General features: G+C 37.7%; 1 protein-coding gene across 3 annotated transcripts in view; it reads left to right on the forward strand.

Moving 5' to 3' along the window:
* Positions 1–20363, forward strand: part of CaMKII (Calcium/calmodulin-dependent protein kinase II) — a 789323-nt gene that overhangs the window by 48258 nt on the left and 720702 nt on the right. For all 3 annotated transcript variants that reach the window (XM_090404176.1, XM_090404177.1, XM_090404178.1), the window contains exon 2: positions 16869–16963. In XM_090404176.1, the coding sequence (XP_090260302.1) occupies positions 16869–16963 (95 nt within the window). The remainder of the gene's footprint in view (positions 1–16868; positions 16964–20363) is intronic.

A 20363-nucleotide genomic window follows, 5' to 3' on the forward strand; every position in this document is an offset into this window, starting at 1 on the left:
GAATAACTTGTATCATGATGATTCGTGCCGGCCATCAAAATAAGGATATTACGACTGCTGCCCAATGCTCCCTGAATACAGTAAAAACAATCAGGCATGAACTAGAGACTTGCAATGGTGACTACGAGGATGTAGCAAGAAGAAAGATCCCTAGCAGGCGATCTGATTGCGTTCGTACAGCAGAATTCCTCGCAAATCTGCAGGAACAGGTGTTGAAGAACCCTGGCATTGGAATTCGGGCTTTGTTCGTGAAGTTGCTAACTGTAGTCAAGCCCTGGATAACAAGGGTAGCCAATGGTAGGCCGTATGTATGGCAGCAGGATTCGGCCCCTTGCCACACCTCTGGGAAAAGTCAAAAATGGTTGTCTGAAAATTTCTACGACTTCACCAGTCCAAATGTTTGGCCTCCAAACTCCCCAGACCTTAACCCCATGGATTATTTTGTATGGGGCGCAGTTGAAAAAGACACCAATCGCACTTCCAGTAATACAAAAGCCCAGTTAATGGATAAAATTAAAACAGTTTTTGCGGCCCTTCCCAGGGAGACTGTAGCATCAGCTTGTTCGAGGTTCCGAAGCAGGATTGAAGCTGTGATCGATGCTAATGGTGGTTATTTTGAGTAAATCTTGTTGATAGTATTGTAATTAATCTGCCTGTAATGTTTTTTGTCAATTCATTAAATTTAATAGATACAAAGAAGATTTTCTTTTTCCTTACGAAACGGTCAAATTTATCCCGAACACCCTGTATATATAGGGTGTAACACGACACACAATCTTGACTAGAAAAGAGATAAGATCTTGGATCACAAAAGCAAAAGTAAACTTACAGGTAGAGTGCAAGATATGGAACAGTAAATCGATAACTTCTTATAAAGCTGAGACTGCTGTAAACTTGCATATTCACAAATGCTTTCTATGATTGTTGAGACATGGGTCAAAGACACTGCAAAACAAATATTGCTTTCGAAAAAATATAATAGAAAGATTCTATAAATTGGTTAACTACAAAAGGTAACAAATGAAAAAAAACTGTATAGAAAAAGTAAACTGCAATGACAATCTAGAGAATTTGATGAAGAAAATAAAGGAAACTTAAGCTTTTGGACATATCTGCAAGATGGATAACAGTAGAAAGATCAGAGCCTTGATGTTTGGTACAATGTACAGTATAAACAGAAGAGGATGGCCAAGACGAGAATGGCTAGACAAAGGAATAGTTCTCATAACCATAGAGTACTTGTGAATATGCATGTTTCCAGCATTCTCAGCTTTATGACATGGCTCATCGATTTACTTTTCCATATCTTGTGTGGAAAAATTGCAGGATTGTGTCACCTAGTAATGGATAGAGAGAATGGCCAAATAAAGCATAAGACATCAATGGCATTGGACCTATGGGTGATGATGATTCATGTGATGACCAGTAAAGTTTCATTAGGATTTAAATGAAAAAACTACAAACTTGTGCTACAGAACACATTTATTGAATACAAATATTTACACTGAGTCTGTCTACTTTATTAATAACAGCATTTAATATTGAGTAGGACCCTGTTTTGCCTTAAGAACATCGTGTGTTCTCTGTGGCATTGATTCAGCTAAGTGTCTAAAACTTTCTTCCTCTGGAATGCTTGTCCACTCTGCCACAATGGCATCACCTAGTTGTTGTAGATTGGATGGTGGCAAGCTGCTGCTGCAAACTGTTTGTTTCACCTCATTCCAAAGATGGAATGAGGTGAAACAAGACCTCAGTCCCCAGACCTCTACTGGGTTGAGTCTGGGGACTGAGCTAGTCACTGAAGTAAAGGAAACTTGCTGTCATGTTACTCAAACAACTTCAACACACTATACACTTTGTGGTATGGTGCATGGTCTTGCTGGAAGTACCCATTTGATAATGGGTACTTCCTGCAGCCATGAATGGGTGAACATGATCAGCGCCAATATTAAGATAGGCTATGGCATTCAGGTGGTGTTCAACTGGTATCAAGAGGACCTAATGTGCCACCATATTCTGGTTCTGCCATCACCATGATATGGCCACAAACCAGGCCTCATCAGACCAGCCAACATTTTTCCAGTCATCAGCTGTCCAGTGTTGGTGATCTTTTAGCTGACGACATTGAGACCAAGGATGGCCATTTGCTTCTGTATCCCCATTTGTTGCAGCATGCAATGAAATGTGCTCCGAGATGTCATGCTCTGACCACCACTGTTGTACTGAGCTGCGATTTGACTAGTTGCAGCCCTCCGTGTTTCACAATCCTTGCCACTCTTCTCTGACCTCATTCATTGATAAGCTGTTTCTGCCAACAGGAGTGCCACTGACTTCAAGTTATCTGGTTATTACACCACTCCTGGTACATTCTAAACACTGTTGTACAGAAAAGCCCAGAAGAGTAGTTGTTTTTGAGATACTGACATCAGCATATCTGGAACCAACAATCATATATCATACCACATTCAGTCACTTAAGTCAATGCTTTTACCATTCCGATGCACCAAACACAAAAAACAGAACCGCTGGATGTCAGTCTGCCTGATTTATATTATTATTATTATATCGGAGACTGACTATCTGATAGGTACCAGCAGGTTGTGTATGATGGAGCAGTGTCTCAAAAAAGGAGGTAACGAGTGGCATGCTCTAGGGTTTGGTCTTGGGCCCCTGCTGTTTAACTTGTTTGTAAATGATATATCATGACATGATATATCATTTTATGTCATGATATATCATGACATGACTGGGGATTTTAAATTTTTTGCTGATGATGCAAAGTTGGGAAGAATTATAAGTAGCACTGCTGATGTTAATTCCCTTCAGGAAGACTTGAATAGACTTTTACTTGGACAAAGGAGTGGTGTTGTAATTTGCATATAAATAAGTGCAAGGTGTTGCAATTTGGAGTGCAATATAAGGCTGTGTACTATATCAATGGTGCTGCACTGCAGGAAGTGGATGAGAATAGAGATTTGGAAGTGATGGTTAACTGTAGACTAAAGTTTAGAGGGCATATTGCTAGTGTTGCAAAGACTGCCCATCGTAGTGCTGCTATAATAAGAAGTATTCTAACATGTAGGGATAAAGAAGTGGTTGTGCCACTGTATAAGACACTGGTCAGATCACACTTGGACTATTGTGCTCAAATCTGGTCACTTGGTTTTCAATGTGATGTGGAGATATTGGAGAGGATCCAGAGGTGAGTGACTAAGACACTGTCAGGACTTTGGAATGCTGGCTACAGAGAGAGATTGAAGAAATGTGGATAGGAGGAAAAGAGGTGATGTGATCAGCACATTTAAGTTAGTGAGAGGATTTTATCAGATTAATCCAGAGGGGATTATAAAAAGAGTAGAAGGTGAGAGGGGAAGAACTATAGGTCATCTTCTGAAGTTATGTAAAAGTGTGGTGAAGAGGGGTGTGACGGGTAGATTTTTTTACATGGAGAATTGCCAGCGAATGGAATGCATTACCAGAATGTGTTGTTAATGCAATGAGTGTTAAGGATTTTAAGATTATATATGATAAATATGTTGTCAGTTGAATGAACCTCCCGTGATGAGTATGCCGACTCCATGGAGGGTGTACTACTACTACTAATAATAATAATACTTGTGGTCAGAATTGCCAACGGGGAAAACAGACATCCACAGTTTATTTGGAGGGAAAGTTAGTTAAGAAAAAGGCGAAATGTTGGTAGAATAGTGAGGATTATCTGGGATTCTGGTTGGTAGATTGACTATTTGTTTTAGGTCATGATTGATGGGAAATGATTCAGCTTCCCTTCCAGCTTGGTCTGTGAAGTTGGAGTAGGGAACCAGTTTGTGTTATGGATGTTGAAGTTTCCAACGAGGATAATCTCATAGTTTGGGTAATTACTTTGTAAGAAATCAATTTCTTGGGATAGGTAGTCAAAAAGGACAGCATGATTGTCAGAGTTGGGAGAGCAGTAAAGGTAGCAAATGAAGTTAGATAGCATTTGCGTGCTAAAAACAACCCACAAGAATTCTATCAATATGTTGCAAGAAAAGAAAGAATGAATATGAAAGGACAACTCATCTAAATGCAGATGGCATGAGGATTACAGATGCAGGAGGTTCTTCAACTAATGAGTGCTCAATTTTTTAAAAGCTATCAACCTGGTGTAAGTGACATTGAGCTCACTGCTACTTCTTTACCAGATGAAGAAACTCAGGTGTATGAGGATGATGTATTAGAGCTATTGCACAAACTGAATAAGAATTCAGCAATAGGGACTGATCTGATATCAGCATGTGCTAAAAGGGTGTTCAGCTGGATTGGCTATTCCTTTGACTAGGCTGTTTAATATGAGTCTCAGAGCAGGGAAGATTCCACAGGAATGCAAAGAATGTATGGTATTTCCATTATACAAGGGTGGTGCAAAGACGGATGTATCTAACTATCGACCAATTAGTATCTCAGGAGTGGTGGTGAAAGATTTTGGAAAAAATGGTCAGGGCTCGCATTCAGAAATGGGTTGACAGTGAATCTCTAGTTTGCAATGAGCAACACGGGTTTACTAAGGGAAGGAAAGTCATGTTTTAGCAACCTGCTCACATTCTATAACAATGTTACCATTGAACTAGAAAAGGGGAATGGATACACCATGATACTTTTTGGATTTTGCTAAGGCTTCTGACAGAGTACAGCATGGTAGATTGTTGCATAAACTGGAGAAAATGGGTTTGGGTTATAGAATATTAGCATGGATAAGCATGGAGGATAGCTGACTGACATATAAAAAAGTAGCATACGAGGAATGTGAGTCTCGAGGTAAGGTAACCAGTGGTGTTCCGCAAAGATCATTGTGTCCACTGTTATTCAGTCTATACATTAATGATATTGTGAAGGATTTGTCAAGCGATATACAACTATTTGCTGTTGATGCAAAGATTGGTAGGATAATCAGGAATGCTGCTGATATGCAGTACTTGCAGAATGATTTGAATAGGCTGGAATTGTGGACATGGGAAAATGGATCAGTTCAATGTCAGTAAATGTAAAGTCATTTGCTTTGGCGTGATTGGATATCCAATGTCATGTGATATGGGTGGGATTATGCTAGAAACTGATGAGGCTAGAGATCTTGGAGTGTTAGTAGATAGGAAGTTGAAGTTCAGGGGGCCATGTAGCAAAGATTGCAAATACAATGCAAAAGATAATTGCAATGCTGAAATGAATGTTCACATGTATAAGGATGATATTTTGCCTCTTTACAAGGTGTTGATAAGCCCTCGCTTGGACTATGGTGTGCACGTCTGATTTCCATTGTGATTCTCATATATTAGAGAGAGTGCAAAGGAGAGTTAAAAATGATATCAGGTTTCTGGAATACTGATTATGAAGACAGATTGAGAATTTGTAGACTGCAGACACTAGCAAACAGGAGAAAGAGGGGTGATATGATTGAGAATTATAAACTTCTGAAAGGGTCATACAGGATTTCAGTTGATGGAATTTTTCAATTTATTGAGGTTTGGTCAAGGATAAGAGGGCATCCTTGGAAGCTGAGAATGAATGCTGCTAAGAAGGAGGTGAAGGCTAGATTTTTCTCTCATAGGGTGGTGCGTGATTGGAATGGATTGACATTGAATGTTGTGAATACAAACAGTGTGAATGAATACAAGAGTAAGTATGATAGCCAGTGCGTATAGTATGTGGCCTCCCTCGATGAGTCCCTGGCTCTCTCTCGAGGTCTCTCTTAATATCAGATTTTACTGTAGCACATATTCTGCCCTTTTTTGCAGAATTAATCATGCAGGATGTAGTCGTAACAGTTGAGGTGGATTTTGGTAGAGGAGGATGAGAACTGAGGTTCATTTGGGAAAAAGAGATCAGGTTTTGATGTCTGTAAGTGTTGATGTATGCCACTAATGTTTGTATTAAAGAGATGGATATGAAAGTGTTTTTTATTGGAAAAAGTTTTGGTGTTATTAGGTGGGTTGGGGTGTATTTTTATTATTTGTTCCAATTTTTGTGTTATATTTTTCATATTTTTAGATTTCTTTTCGTTATTTTTTATGGAGATTGTTTTGCATCTGCAGTTAAAATGCTGGTATTTTTGTGATTGACTTTGATGTGTAGTGTGGCTGATTCAGGAAACAAAGAATGGGGCATGACCCGATTAAGCGTAAGTAAGCAGAATTGTTTGCCAGCTGATCGGGAATCCTCCAACACATGAATTTCCATCAGGTTCGATCCTGCGGACTATCTGGTGGCCATCCTGTGGAAGTAGTTAATTCCCGACCAAATCTGAGGCACTACTGATTTCTTCATCTCTTTCAACTGATCGACCCACTTGACATCACCAATCTGTTTCCTTAATTTATCATAGTACCCTGCTCTTTAATTCCACACATCTCTCTTGTTCCATGAAACTTGTACCTTGTTAGCAACACCCCATGTGAAGACTACATAATCATTCTCCCCAACTGATAGCATTACAGTGACATCCTCTAATATTACTGTGTTAGATGATATTATTAATTCTATCACTCGAGTCCCATGTGTTGCTTCACCTATGGTGCATAAGATAATTGTCCCTAAGTATCTCAAGAAATTTGATCTCCCTGACTTGACATCTTCATGATATTTTCTGCTTTCAGTCAATATTCTCAAGTTAAAGTAACCCATTATTATCAACCTCCTGTTGCTCACCAGTATCATCTTGTAAACATTTCAGAACCATTTCTCTCTCTCTCTCTCTCTGCATTCCCTGACCCTGGAGCAGCATTCTCTTAAATATCTAAAATTTATGCTAACTTTCATGCCAAATAGCCTGAAATCATTTTCATTATTTCTTTCTTCAAGTTCTGCATTGAGATGACAGAACTGTTCTGAAATCATCAGCAATATTCCACCTCCTCTTTTATCTTTCCTATCTTTTTGAAAGATGCCATAACCATCACATTTCACATTCTGTTCCTGCAAGTACATCATCCTCTGTTAACCATGGGTCATTGATTTCAATGATTTGTGGGATGACTGTATCAGCACCACAAACTCTGCATCTTTTTTCCTAATATTCTTTGTATTGGTGTGTAAGCACAGTGCTTTTCCTTGGTTCCCCCTTTCTTTCCCACAATTCCTTATCCCAGCATTCAAGTAATTTGTCTGTGTTGGTTCCATTGAGGCCATCCCCTATCTTCCTTTGTCCTTTATTTTGCACCAATTCTGATATCTTAGCTTCATTAAAAATCTGACTAGCTTCACACTACTGTTCTCATTCAAATATAGACCATCTGTATCAAAGAGCTCTTGCTTACATTCAGGTTTATACTATACAGACTCAGATACCCACAGTATTTTTTGTAGTAACCCCACAGTATTTCTTGTAGTAACTTTAACAAACTCAAGTCCTCTCTTCTTGTACATTCTAGCTATCATGCCATTTTTGATCATTCTACCATCATACTTTGGCAAAACACTTACATTTCTCCCTCTCATGATCTTTTACTTCACTGTCTCCAGCAACACTTGTGTCTTGTGCTATTACTACTTCACACTTCCTTGCAAATCACTTCTACCGACACCAGCAAAGTCAACTCCTCTCCAGAGGCCAAGCCATTGTTGCTCCTCTGAGACATACTTTTGACACTTGCTGCCCTTTCACATCTTTCACGATAGAGTTCTCCATGAAAGATGTGAAACTAGCTGGCATGGACACTACACCACTTTCCACTACAGTTGCTCATCTCTGACTCATTTGTCACTGGTACCTCCTTACAACTGCAACTACCAGTCTCTTCTCTAAATGTCCTATCTCACACTGCACATGCCTCAATTCATTCCTCAACCTTACTAGTTCATTTCTTATAACTGCATTTGTGTTCATAACTTTCATACTATCTTCTTTACTATTCTTTATTCGTTCTTCTATCATGCTACCATCTTTTGCATCTTCCACTGTCTTGCTACACTCTGCCATGTCATTTACCATATTTGCACTACTCCTTACTTTCACTACACTCATATCCCTTACATCATTCATGCCACCAATGGTGCACTCAGGGAGGGGGCCAAGGAGCCCTGCCCCCCCTCCAAAAAGAAAAAGGAAAAAACACTAGAAAATTTTCCAAAAATCTTTTCCTAATTAAAATTATTATTTTTTATTTATATTGTGTCGTGTTTTCTATTTCTATACTACTTATGAATTAGCAGTCACATGAGGTGGGAATACCCTATAGCTCTTGGGAATCATGGCCACTGTTGAACGCGAGGTGAACGAAGTATTGCTCCATCAGAGACTGAGCGCTACTTCGTTTGCCTGAGCCGGGCCAAAGGAGATCATGGGTATCATGTATTGGTGATCACTGTAGATCCTCAGTCATAGGTCGTATGCAATGCATAGTGTGTATTCTCAAATCATATACTTCACTCCCCCCCCTCAAGATTAAATCCTGAGTGTGCCACTACATGCCACCGATTGTTCCTTTCAGCAGATCACTTATTTGCTTTTTCACAACTTTCATACTACTCGTTCACTGCTCTTTTACAGTATCTCTCTTCACTATCAGATGAGCACTCATTCTTCTCGTTGCATTCTCACTACTATCACCTTCATAAATAAGCCACATTTACCAATACATTATTACTGCCCATCAACTTTGCATGCATCCTTGTGAATGTGACATCACCGTGAGTTTGAGAGCAGCGGATGAGGAGGAAGAGAGAATGACTATGAGTGAGGAAGAGATATATGGGGAATTAAGCAAACTGGATATTAACAATGCTGTGGGACTTGATAATATATCACTGCATATTTTGAAGGAATGTGCCAATAAGTTGACATCTGTCTTGACATATTTGTTTAATATGAGTCTTATATTAGATCAAGATCCAAAGGAGTGGAAGGAAGGCAGGATTATACCACTTCATAAAGGAGATGATAGAATTCAAGCATCAAATTATAATCCAATCTGTATGTGTGGTGTTTTTCTTAAAGTGTTGGAAACACTGGTGAGAATCAGGATCCAGAATTTGGTTGACAATAATGGTATTATCTTTGATGGACAGCATGGATTTGCTAAAGAGTAGTCATGTTTTAGTAATCTATTACTTATTGCAATAAGGTGACAGCAGCAGTCTAAGTAGTATACTGAAAGTTTACAGTAGCTTTTGATCAATTACCGCATAAGTTGATAGTCAAACTAGGGCAGATGGGATTGGATATTAAACTAGTGCATTGGATTGAAGATTGGCTATCTGATAGGTATCAAGTTGTGTATGGGGAAGCAATATCCCAGAAGAGGAAAGTCACTACTAGTGTCTCTGGGGTCTGTTTTAGGGCCATTGTTGTTTAACCTGTATGTTAATGATAATGGGGAAGATCTGAATGGGGATATACAGCTATTTGCAAATTATGCAAAGTTGGGACAAACCATGAGAAGTAGAGCAGATGTTGTGTCCTTACACAAAGGCTTGAAGAGACTACATGAATGGGGCACTGGAGTGTGGATGCCAGTTCGTTGTTTTGAAATGTAAAATTTGGGAAACAAAGATGGGATTGTTGTTATTATTATTTGTGACACCTCCAAGGAGTCCGAAAACTCATCGCGGGAGGACACTCACTGTACAACACTCCATCTCCACTACTACACAGAACCACCACTACCAATCACCCACATCAATGCCATCCACTGCCCACAACCACCACCACAGCTAGTATTTTTTTTTTACTGTAAATTGCGTGTGTTCTGAAGGGCTGACTTGTCTGTATGTGGGATGAAAAACCCGAGTTTCCGGGAGAAAAAACCCTGCTACCTCCGTATGAGATGGGATGTAGAATTTACTCTTGATGGGGATATATTGTTGGAGATGGAGGAAATAAGAGATCTTGGGATGATGGTGGATAAGGATCTGAAATTTTTTGAGGATATATTGCCAAAATTGTGAGGCCAACACAACGAATTCTGGATGTGATACAGAGGACACTGACTTGTAGAAGTAAGATTATTTTGGTTCCAGTGTATAAGGCTCTGATTAAGCAACATATGGACTGCTGTGCATGAATTTAGTCACCTTGTTTTCAAAAGGATGAAGAGATGTTGGAGAGGGTCTCAAGGTGTTTAAAATAGTTTCTAACTAAAATAGTTTCTGATCTCTGGAATGCTGAATATGAAGAAAGGTTGATACATGCAATTTGCAGAGTCTAGTGGATAGGAGGAAGATGGGTGAGATGATAGAGACGTACAAGTTTGTTAGGGTTTGTTATAGGATTAACATTGAAGAGGTTTTTCATAAAATGGAGGGAGATTAGGAGAGAACAAGAGGTCATCCCTGGAATCTGTAGAAGGAGGGTGTGAGAAGCAGGTTTTTTGCATGGAGAGTTGTGAATGATTGGCATGCATTGCCTGAGAGTATGGTGTCTGCATAGAATTTGAATGTGTTTAAGGTGTGGTATTGATGAGCTGTGTGTATGACAAAAGGGACCTCTTAGATAAGTGCGACTCCATGGTGTCTTAGGATAATAATAATAATATAATAATAATAATAATATCCCTGGAAGTTACGAAAGGAAACTGTGAGCAAGAGGGTGAGGAGTGGTTTCTTTGCATGGAGGGTGGTTGAACCGTGGAATGCATTGCCTGATGGATTGGTGAGAGCGAAAACGGTCAACGAGTTTAAGGAGTGGTATGATAGACTTTGTGTTTCTTAGGGGGGGGGGACCTCCCCTCGATGAGTCTTGACAGACTTTATGTTCTTAGGAAGGACCTCCCACGATGAGTCTTTTGACTCCATGGAGGCCTGAATAATAATAATAATAATATCACATTTGGTGCATACACTCTCATTCCATCCACCTTAAAAATCCATAATTTATTGGCATAATCCAATGAATACATATAGCACATTCATGAAATGACCTGAAATCAAAATTTTACTCTTGTGCAGAGGTACCACTATCTTGCTTTCCATGCCAGCTAGTATAATTCACTCTAAGTTTAATGATTTTATAAATAGACTCAAACAAGCCCAAACACTGCAAGCACACAAATAATTAATTAATTAATCAAAAAAAAAGTGTTTGAACTTGGAGCCTTCTTTCACAAGCTGACTGCCAACTAGTGAACTTATAATGCATAAATTGGCCACATCTTGACTTCTGTGCACAAATCTAGTCACCTGGATGTTTGGATAATAAGAAAACAGCGGGTAGAGATTACAGTGTTGAGTAACTAAGACTGACTCAGAATGTGAATACAAGGGTAGATTAAAGAAATATGCCCTGCAGATCATCAGGAGAAGAGGTGATATGATTAAATGCTCCCCTATATCTCTCTGAGCTATTATCATCAACATAAGATTGTGAGAAGAGCCTATGCGATAAATATAGGAGAAATGTTGCATAGGATAGCAAGTCCTAGAATGAGAAGTCATTCTTGAAAACTGTATAAGAGTCATATGAACAAGAAGTAAAAATTATATTTATTACATGTCAAGGGGTGAATGATTAGAGTGATTACCCAAGCAATGCATTCCAATGCTAGTGTTTTCAAGATAAGGTATGATACTTGTGTATTGCATGGTCTGCAGAGAGTTTGGATTCCAGTGAGTCTTTTGACTCCATGAAGTCAGTGACTTATTCCATGGATGCCCAGAAATAATATTAATAATTGTAATATGAAATAATTCTTCAATAGGTTTCAGGCGACTCTCAACTTCATTGCATGTAAACTTCAGTCTTCTTTTGTTTTTTTGCAAAAAAATAAAAATATATAATTAATCTTTCAGTAACATTGGTAACATAAGTGGTATGCACATAGATAATAAGCCAAAAGGCTAATTTACTGGCAAATTTGTTAATTAAGAGGGAGATGTTAAATCCCATTTTATTTTTTTGCTGGGTACGAAACTCGGGTCGAAATCCATCGACCTCCGTAGAGTTTCAAAGCCGAAAAAACTATCGGCGGAACCAAATGTAAATGATCATTTGGATAGTACAACCCCAGGGAAACTCCATGCAAAGGTGGAGCAAGATCCCTCACTAACTTTAATATTCTTTCATAATGTAAAACCCAGCTCCTAATAGATGTAAATATATTGTTTTACATTATGAGAAGGTCACTACCCAGACCGGTTTCAACCTTTTTTGAGGTCTCATCAGTGAGTAGGTAGACCTGGAATATCAAGGTTTAAAGTGAACAGAAACTTATATACCTCTACTATCGAATTGCCGAAGTGGTGTACTATATATTGTAAACTACAAAGATAATAAGCCAAAAGCCTATTTTACTGGCGAATTTGTTGATTAAGAGGGAGATGTTAAATCCCGTTTTATTTTATAGCCGGGTACGAAAAGTTTCGTACCTGGCTATAAAATAAAACGGGATTTAACATCTCCCTCTTAAATAAGTGGTATGTGTTTTGAAGCATCTGGACATAATACTGAACCTTATATCTCTAAGAACAAATTGAGATTCTCTAGTCTTTTTTATATTAACTATGTATATCTCCTTATCTCCAACAATAACACTTATTGTTGGGGATAATAATAAAAATTCATCCATAAAAAGAGCGATACTCCTAAAAACTTTCCAAAAATCTGTAATTTTATTCAAAAACAATTAGAATGGTCAAGTTAGATTAGGCAACATTGATTTTTATTTTCTGGTATGGGAACACTACTACTTCACTTATTTGGAGACCAGAAGTGGCCTAAAAATTATGTTTGCTCCACGTAAGGATTCTCTGATCTGGACATGGCTTTTTCTCTAATTTATTAACCCTTGAATTTAAACAGTAAATTTATCCTTTGAAGGATAAATTTACTCTTTAAACCACCTTATCCTCCAATGTAGTAGCCTACTTTTTAATGTACATATTATTATTATTAACATTTGACCTCCATGGAGTCAGAGACTCATCGTGGGAGGTACGCACTATTGCACACAATGCTCATCCAACTGTGCTTTAAACTGATTCAATGTGTCTCCCACAACACACTCAGGCAATGCATTCCACTCTTCATGCAAAGAACCTACTCCTGCTCACACTCTCCTTATACAGTTTCTGTCAATGGATTCTAGTTCTACTCCCTCTCCCATTCTATGAAAAATCTCTTCCATGTTGACCCGATAACAACCCCTGACTAGCTTATATGTGTTAATCATATTCCCCCCCTCTTCCTCCTATTCACGAGGTTCTGCTACTTACATTCTCTCAATGTGTCCTTGTACTCCACATTCCAAAAACCACTGACCACCTTTGTGAATCTTCTCTTTACCCTTACCAACATAACCTCGTCACCATGAAAACCTGGCAACCAAATCTGTGCATAGTAATCCATATGAGACCTGACCAAGGATTCCTTATAGAATGGAATCATAACCTCTCTATTTCTGCATGTCAGGCTCCTATGCATCATTACCATTATCAAATGTGATGTCTTCACAACTTGTGAATTTCAGGTCCTTGGCCACCATCACTCCTAGATCTCTCGTCTCCTCTACTTCCGTTAAAGTTTCCCCACAAAGTGTATACTTTGCATCTCATTGTTGCTTACCAAATCTCAAAACCTTACACTTTGCAACATTGAACTGACAGTTCCACTTACCTGATCATTCATGCAATCTGTTCAAGTCCTCTTGTAAAACTATAATATCTGCTTGACTCTGCATTTGTCTCCCCAGTTTTGCATCATTTGCAAACAGCTACATATCACTAGTTAAACCCATCCCAATATCATTAACATACAAACTGAACAACAATGCCCCAAAACTGACCCCTGCAGCACAACACTAGTGACTTTTCTCTTTTGAGATACCGCACCCCCATATACAACTTTTTGATACCTATCTGACAGCCAGTCACTGATAAAATTCAGAAGTCTGTTATTCAATCCTATCTGATCTGTTTCAATTTATTTAAGAGTTTGTTGTGTGGCAGTCTATCAAAAGTTTTTGCAAAATCTAAGTACTCTACTGCATATGCATCTCTCCTATCCAAGGTATTTCTTGCATTATTATAGTACATAAGTTAGTAAAATATAATCTCACTTTAACAAGTCTATGCTGTTAGATCCTGAATGAAGAACTTTTATAAAGAAACTATTCATTCAGGATTTTAATAGAACAGCTGAAAGAGAAACTTGTACTCCAGCAGAGGATAAAGAATTTATTTACTGTATGTAAGAATAAATGTATCTCTTTATGTGGATTTATAAGATTCAATGTTGTCTATCCAAAAATCATGTAGAGAATTTGTGTGTTAATTATAGTTATATTAAGGCATTCTGTACAGTGAATGGCTAAGTAAGGTTGTAAACAATAGTCCAAAGGTCACATGCGAGCCTCCTTGCTTGAGCATAAGGCTTGAAGCAAGGGCTTATGCGGAAGGCAAGTTTAGCTCACTTTTCTGGAATAGAGTGCTCGAAGAGGAGAAGGAGCATAACGAATCAGCCCAGGGGCACTGAGGACAAGTGCCGTGTGAAAAAGAAAAGCGGAAAAGAGGATGCAAGGAAGGGAGAAAAAAAGGGAATTCGCACCGTTTCTCGAGACTTTTTATTTTCATCTCCTTTGAACCTGCTTGTTCCTGATCGATTCAAGGTGGTACGACGATGTTGGATGGTGAGCCCTTTCCATTGGATGCTTGATAGATTTCGAACGGTGGCAAATGTGAGATGTCAGCCTTATAGTTTCGAGCCTTTGGTAAGTGTCCCATTGGAAGGAAGCAGTGGAGCATTTCCTTGCAACTGGCAGAACAGATGAGAATGATCGGCAGCAGATCCAGATAGACAGAGACACGATGTCGGGTGCAGAATAAAGCCTAATCAGATGACTACCGTGACCCTCCACGTGGACATGATCTGAAAGAAGTACCGAGCTGAGTTCAACAAAGGCGAACGGATCTAATGGACCAGGTATTCCGGGCAAGAAATGGCAAAGTACAGAACTTTGTTATCTACTTCCCAATTATGTTAGAGGAAAGAAAATCATTATTTATTGGTCTAATGTGGACAGATTATTAGAGAACTTTAAGTGATCATCTTAATCTTATATAGGCAGATTTCCATTAGACAAGTTGTCTGGAAACGTTTATAGATGAATGTGACAAATTTTAATGTGTGAGACTAAGATTGTAGACAGAATTGATTAGAAATTCATAGTATTTATATTATGCGTATTTATGTTTAACTTAAGGGAAAGTGTTATTACTCATACGCCACAGGGTTTACTTGTTTCTCCTAGTTTGATCTAGTATGATATTGAATTGATTGAGTGTGCCATATTTTATATTGTAAATGTTTAAGGTCTCAATAAACATGTTTTGTTTCTTATACCTGAGCCTTGCCTGAATATGAAATCAAACTACTACTCATAAACTCGAACCTAAGCGGGAGCGAATAGAAAGTATATTCTGTTAGATTAGAGGTCACAACTGCAAGCTGAGTTTTACATAGCCGTAGTTGAGTGTTTGTTTAATGAGTATGAGCATAAAGTTCTGGGAAGGTCTCTCTAAATAAGAGTCCCTTCTATCCTAGGATATTGGCTGGCGCAGCTTTAAAAGATAAATTCGTCAATATCTGAAAAGGAGGCTGCCCCAGATAGATATTTTTAAGGATTCATTCTTAATTAAGGAATAACCTTTAGTTGTTAGAATGAAACATGACAAAGTTTTAGAAATCGACCTGTGACACAGATTAGCTTTCCCTTTGAGAGTGAGTGCACAAGAAGTGAGTTGAGAATCAAAGTTTGTTGTAATTGGAGGGGCTAGGTCTTGTTGAAAGAAGAATATATATTAAGGATAACAACTAAAATATATAGAAAAAAACAACAACATAACAATGCTGATAACCACAGAGAATACTGCTGTTATCAACCCATTTCTGTATGCTACTTCTCATCCTACTTCACATTGTCACAGTTATTTCTCATATACAGTAAACCCTCGATTTAATTGACAAAATTTCCGGTCCATATGTCACATGAAAATTAACACCCCGTTAATTTTAAAATGCTATTAATCAAGATTTGCTTATAATTAAATTAACAGGTTATTTTTTGTTATTAATTTTCATTTTTTTTTTGAAAAATTTTGGTGAATAGGCCATCATATGTTGGAAAAACACTAGTAAATTAGCCGACATTAATGAGTCACCATTCATAAAACAAGTTTGGCAAATGATAGCACGTGATCACACCAATTGCACTGTAAATGGTTCTTTTGTCGCATGTTTCATTCAATTATTATTAAGAAACAACATGCAAGTGGGAAGCAACTGAAGATTGATTCATTCTTCCAGCCTACTCATTCACAGTAACCTTCACCAATCAAGTAAGTTGTTTCAATGTTACCAGTTTGTAGATTTCATCAGAAACAAACAAAAAACTGACAATATAAAGGATTTATATATCTAAAACTGTGTGTAAAACATTTTTTTTTGTTATTTCAATGCTAATATTGATAAAATTGCAGTATAACGTTCCAGATATTTTTATTTTAAAAAAATTCACGATTTAATGGACTTTCAATTTAATGGACACCCTCCCCCTTAGTCCTTATTAGTCCATTAAATCGGGGGTTTACTGTACTTCACAGCTGTTATTTATTAGAATTGGTATTAGTTATTTTACCAATTTCATATAACACCATTAAGCTGTGTTCACCAGAACAAAGGTTTTAGCTATTTTTGTTCATTTGTTTTACTTGTTCTTTGTAATGGTCTTTGTTCATTTATATTTTCTAAGAATTACATAGATATTCAAGTCTTCATGTTTAGAATCACTAAAGAAAATTGAAGCATACTTTGCAACAAAAGTTATATTTATGAGAGGATTGCAAAATTATTTTTGTGTATTTTATGGCTATAGAGAATGTGATTTTGATTTTTCTCCTTCTTGCAGAGGTGCTTTTTCAATAGTAAGAAGATGCGTTCAGAAGAACACTGGATTAGAATTTGCAGCAAAGATTATCAACACCAAAAAATTATCATCCAGAGGTAACGTTGATTTAGATTATTACGTAAATAAATTAAACAAAGCAGTAAATAAAATCTGTTAATTGTTTTTCTTTTGAAGCTTAGAACTTATGAAATGTCTTATTGGGTGCATCTTTCTCCTCATTCCATTTTTCAATGGGTCACAGTTCTTTTGACACCAAGAAATTTCCAGTTGTTATTGATTCATTGTCCCCTGAGCCAGTCATAAATTTTGCTCAGAGAACAATTAAAACTGAGTATTTATGTTATTCATAAAATTTAAATATCTATTTGAATGTATACCCATGTACTTATAAATTTGAAATATCCATTTGCCATGTTGAGCTTATCATTATCAGTTTGAGCACAAAATGTTCACTTTTTACCATGTAGGATATTTTAACCAAATAAGGGGATGATACTGTGAAATGCTTTAATATTGAATGCTCAGGTATGTTTTTCTTGTATTTAAAAGAAGCAGAAATATCTTTTTTTCTCATTTTTCCCCATTCCTTCTACCATGGAATGGTGTGGGTGATGTTTTGAGAGAAATCATGGGAAATTCCAGTATCTCATGTTTCAAAGACACGGCTTATAAGCAATAGCTTCAGTAATCTCAATTGGCAGCAACAGTGTCCCTTGGTTGGAAAGATCCACATTCAAATTGCATCTGGGATGCAAAGAGCTATTTAAGACATTTTCAACTGATGATGATTTAGTCTCATATGGAAGTGGCAGATTTTTTCATTACAGACTATGCAGATAACATTAATTGCCCTATCATAAGATTAAGTTTCTATGAAATCAAGTTACTAGGTCCCAACTGACCATTGAGTTGAGCCTAATACATTAATGAAAAGATGAGATGAGAACTTTAAAGCAGTTGTGCAGGCAGCTCTTAAATACTATACTATACCAGACCAAATACGATGCTTATGATTTAAGATGTTTATAAATCAGCTATGCAACATATTCTGCTAGATGATCTGGAGGGAGTCTCCATATACTTTACAAAAAAGCCAGGAAAGTGGCTCAGTATGGAAAACAAAAGTGTAGTATGAGTAGAAATTGGCAAATCAGGTGAAGAAAAACCCTAGAGAGTTTTTTAGATTATGTTAATAGATGAAAATGGTAGAATGGTAACTGCTGCAGAAGACATGTTTAGGTATTCAGTGATCAATTTATAAGCATGTTTCATCCTGATCAGGGTGGAATCATGAGAAATTTAAGAGTAGAGGACATAGGAGGGGATGGCTTAATTGTGAGTGAGCAGGAGGTATTTGAGGAAATAAATAAGATTGATGTCAATAAGGCGATACGATTTGATGACATCACCATGCATCTTAAGGGAATTGGCAGTAGCATTGGCATCCATGTTTAATAAGAGTCTTACAATATCACAGGTTCCAAGGGAGTGGATGGAGGGTAAAATTGTTCCACTGCATAAAGGTGGTGATAAAGCTGTAGCTTCAAATTATAGGCCAGTCTGTATATCTGGAGTTGTGATGAAGGTACTGGAGAGATTGGTAGAAAGTAGGATACAGACATGGGTTGATAACAGCAGTATTCTCTGTGATTATTCGTCATGGGTTTGTTAAAGGGAGATCATGTTTTACTATGTTTTAATCATGTTTTAATATAAGTACGCCATATACAATGGTGTACTTAGATTTTGCAAAAGCTTTTGATAGACTGCCACATGACAAGCTGTTAAATAAATTGAAACAGATGGGATTGGATTACAGAGTAGTGAGTTGGATCAGTGACTGGCTGTCAGATAGGTATCAGAGAGTTGTATATGGTTGCATTATCCTGAAAGAGAAAGGTCACTAGTGGTGTACTGCAGGGGTCAGTTTTGGGACTGTTGCTGTTCAATTTTTATGTTAATGATATTAGGATGGGTTTAACTAGTGATATGCAGCTGTTTGCAGATGATGCAAAACTGGGGAAAGCAGTGCAGAGTCGGGCAATGTTATGGCCTTACAGGAGGACTTGAATAGATTGCATGAATGGGCAGATAACTGGAACTATCAGTTTAATGCTGCAAAGTGTAAGGTTTGAGATTTGGTAAAGCAGTGATGGGATGCAAAGTATACACTTGGTTGGAAAACTTCAAAGCTAGTAGAGGAGATGAGAGATCTAGGAGTGATGGTGGACATGGACCTGAAATTCAGGAGTCACATTGCACAAGTTGTGAAGACATCACATTGGATAATGGCAATGATGCAGAGGACCCTGACATGCAGAATAGAGAGGTTATGATGCCATTGTATAAGGCATTGATCAGGTCTCATATGGATTATTATGCACAGATTTCATTGCTGGGTTTCATGGTGATGAGGATATGTTGGACAGGATCCAGAGAAGATTCACAAAGGTGGTCAGTGGTGTTTGGAATGTGTAGTACGAGGACAGATTGAGAGAATGTAAGTAGCAGAACCTCGTGAATAGGAGGAAGTGGGGGGGATATGATTGAGACATATAATCTAGTTCAGAGGTTATCATCAGGTTGACATGGAAGAGATTTTTCATAGAATGGGAGAGGGGGATAGAATAAGAGGCTATCGCTGGAAACTGTAGGAGTGATGGTGGACATGGACCTGAAATTCAGACACCACATTGTACAAGTTGTGAAGACTTCACATTGGATAGTGGCAAGGATGTGGGGAGTGGTTAGTGAGTGGAATGCATTGCCAGAGTGTGTTGTGAATGTGGACACATTGAATCAGTTTAAGGCACAGTTGGATGAACATTGTGTGCAACAGTCTGTACCTCCCATGATGAGTCTCCAACTTCATGGAGGTCAGATGTTAATAATAATATTTCATCCCGCTTGTAACTTCATTACCTAATCCACCATAATAACTTAAAGAAAAATAATGGCTTTCAGAAAATAAATTTGTATACTTTCAAGTTGCTAGACTAGTTGGACCAAATCTATTTGATTTTCATCCAACAGGCTGCAGGTACAAATCCTGCTGTGCACAGGGTTGTTTTGTGAATATTTTTAGGGATATGAATTATTGGATGCCTGATGAGGCTTGAAAAAATTCTGTTTGTATAGCATGATTTCTGAATTATGTAATAATAAATAAATAAATAAAAAATCCTGTGATATATTGATGGATGTGTTTTCACTTGGCTATGCTACCAATTATATATTTGGTTTAATCCTTTATCCAACTGTAAGCAAACAAATTTTGTGCCTGAAGTATTTTCAGGACTGGGGCAACTTGTGGCAAAGGTGGTATAAGTTCCTATCACTTGCCTTAGTATTCTATAATGCAAAGCACATCTCCTTGCGGGCATGTATAATGCATTGCATTAAGGGCTATGCTACCCGTGAAAAAACTTCCATCAACTTATCTCTAATCCAGAGAATTTTAATGATAAGGTGTGACACCTTTTGGCAACTGGCAGA

This window comes from Typopeltis vanoorti, chromosome 14 (genome assembly GCF_054136105.1).
Source record: "Typopeltis vanoorti isolate ZY-2024b chromosome 14, IOZ_Tvanoo_1.0, whole genome shotgun sequence".
NCBI lineage: Eukaryota > Metazoa > Arthropoda > Arachnida > Uropygi > Thelyphonidae > Typopeltis > Typopeltis vanoorti.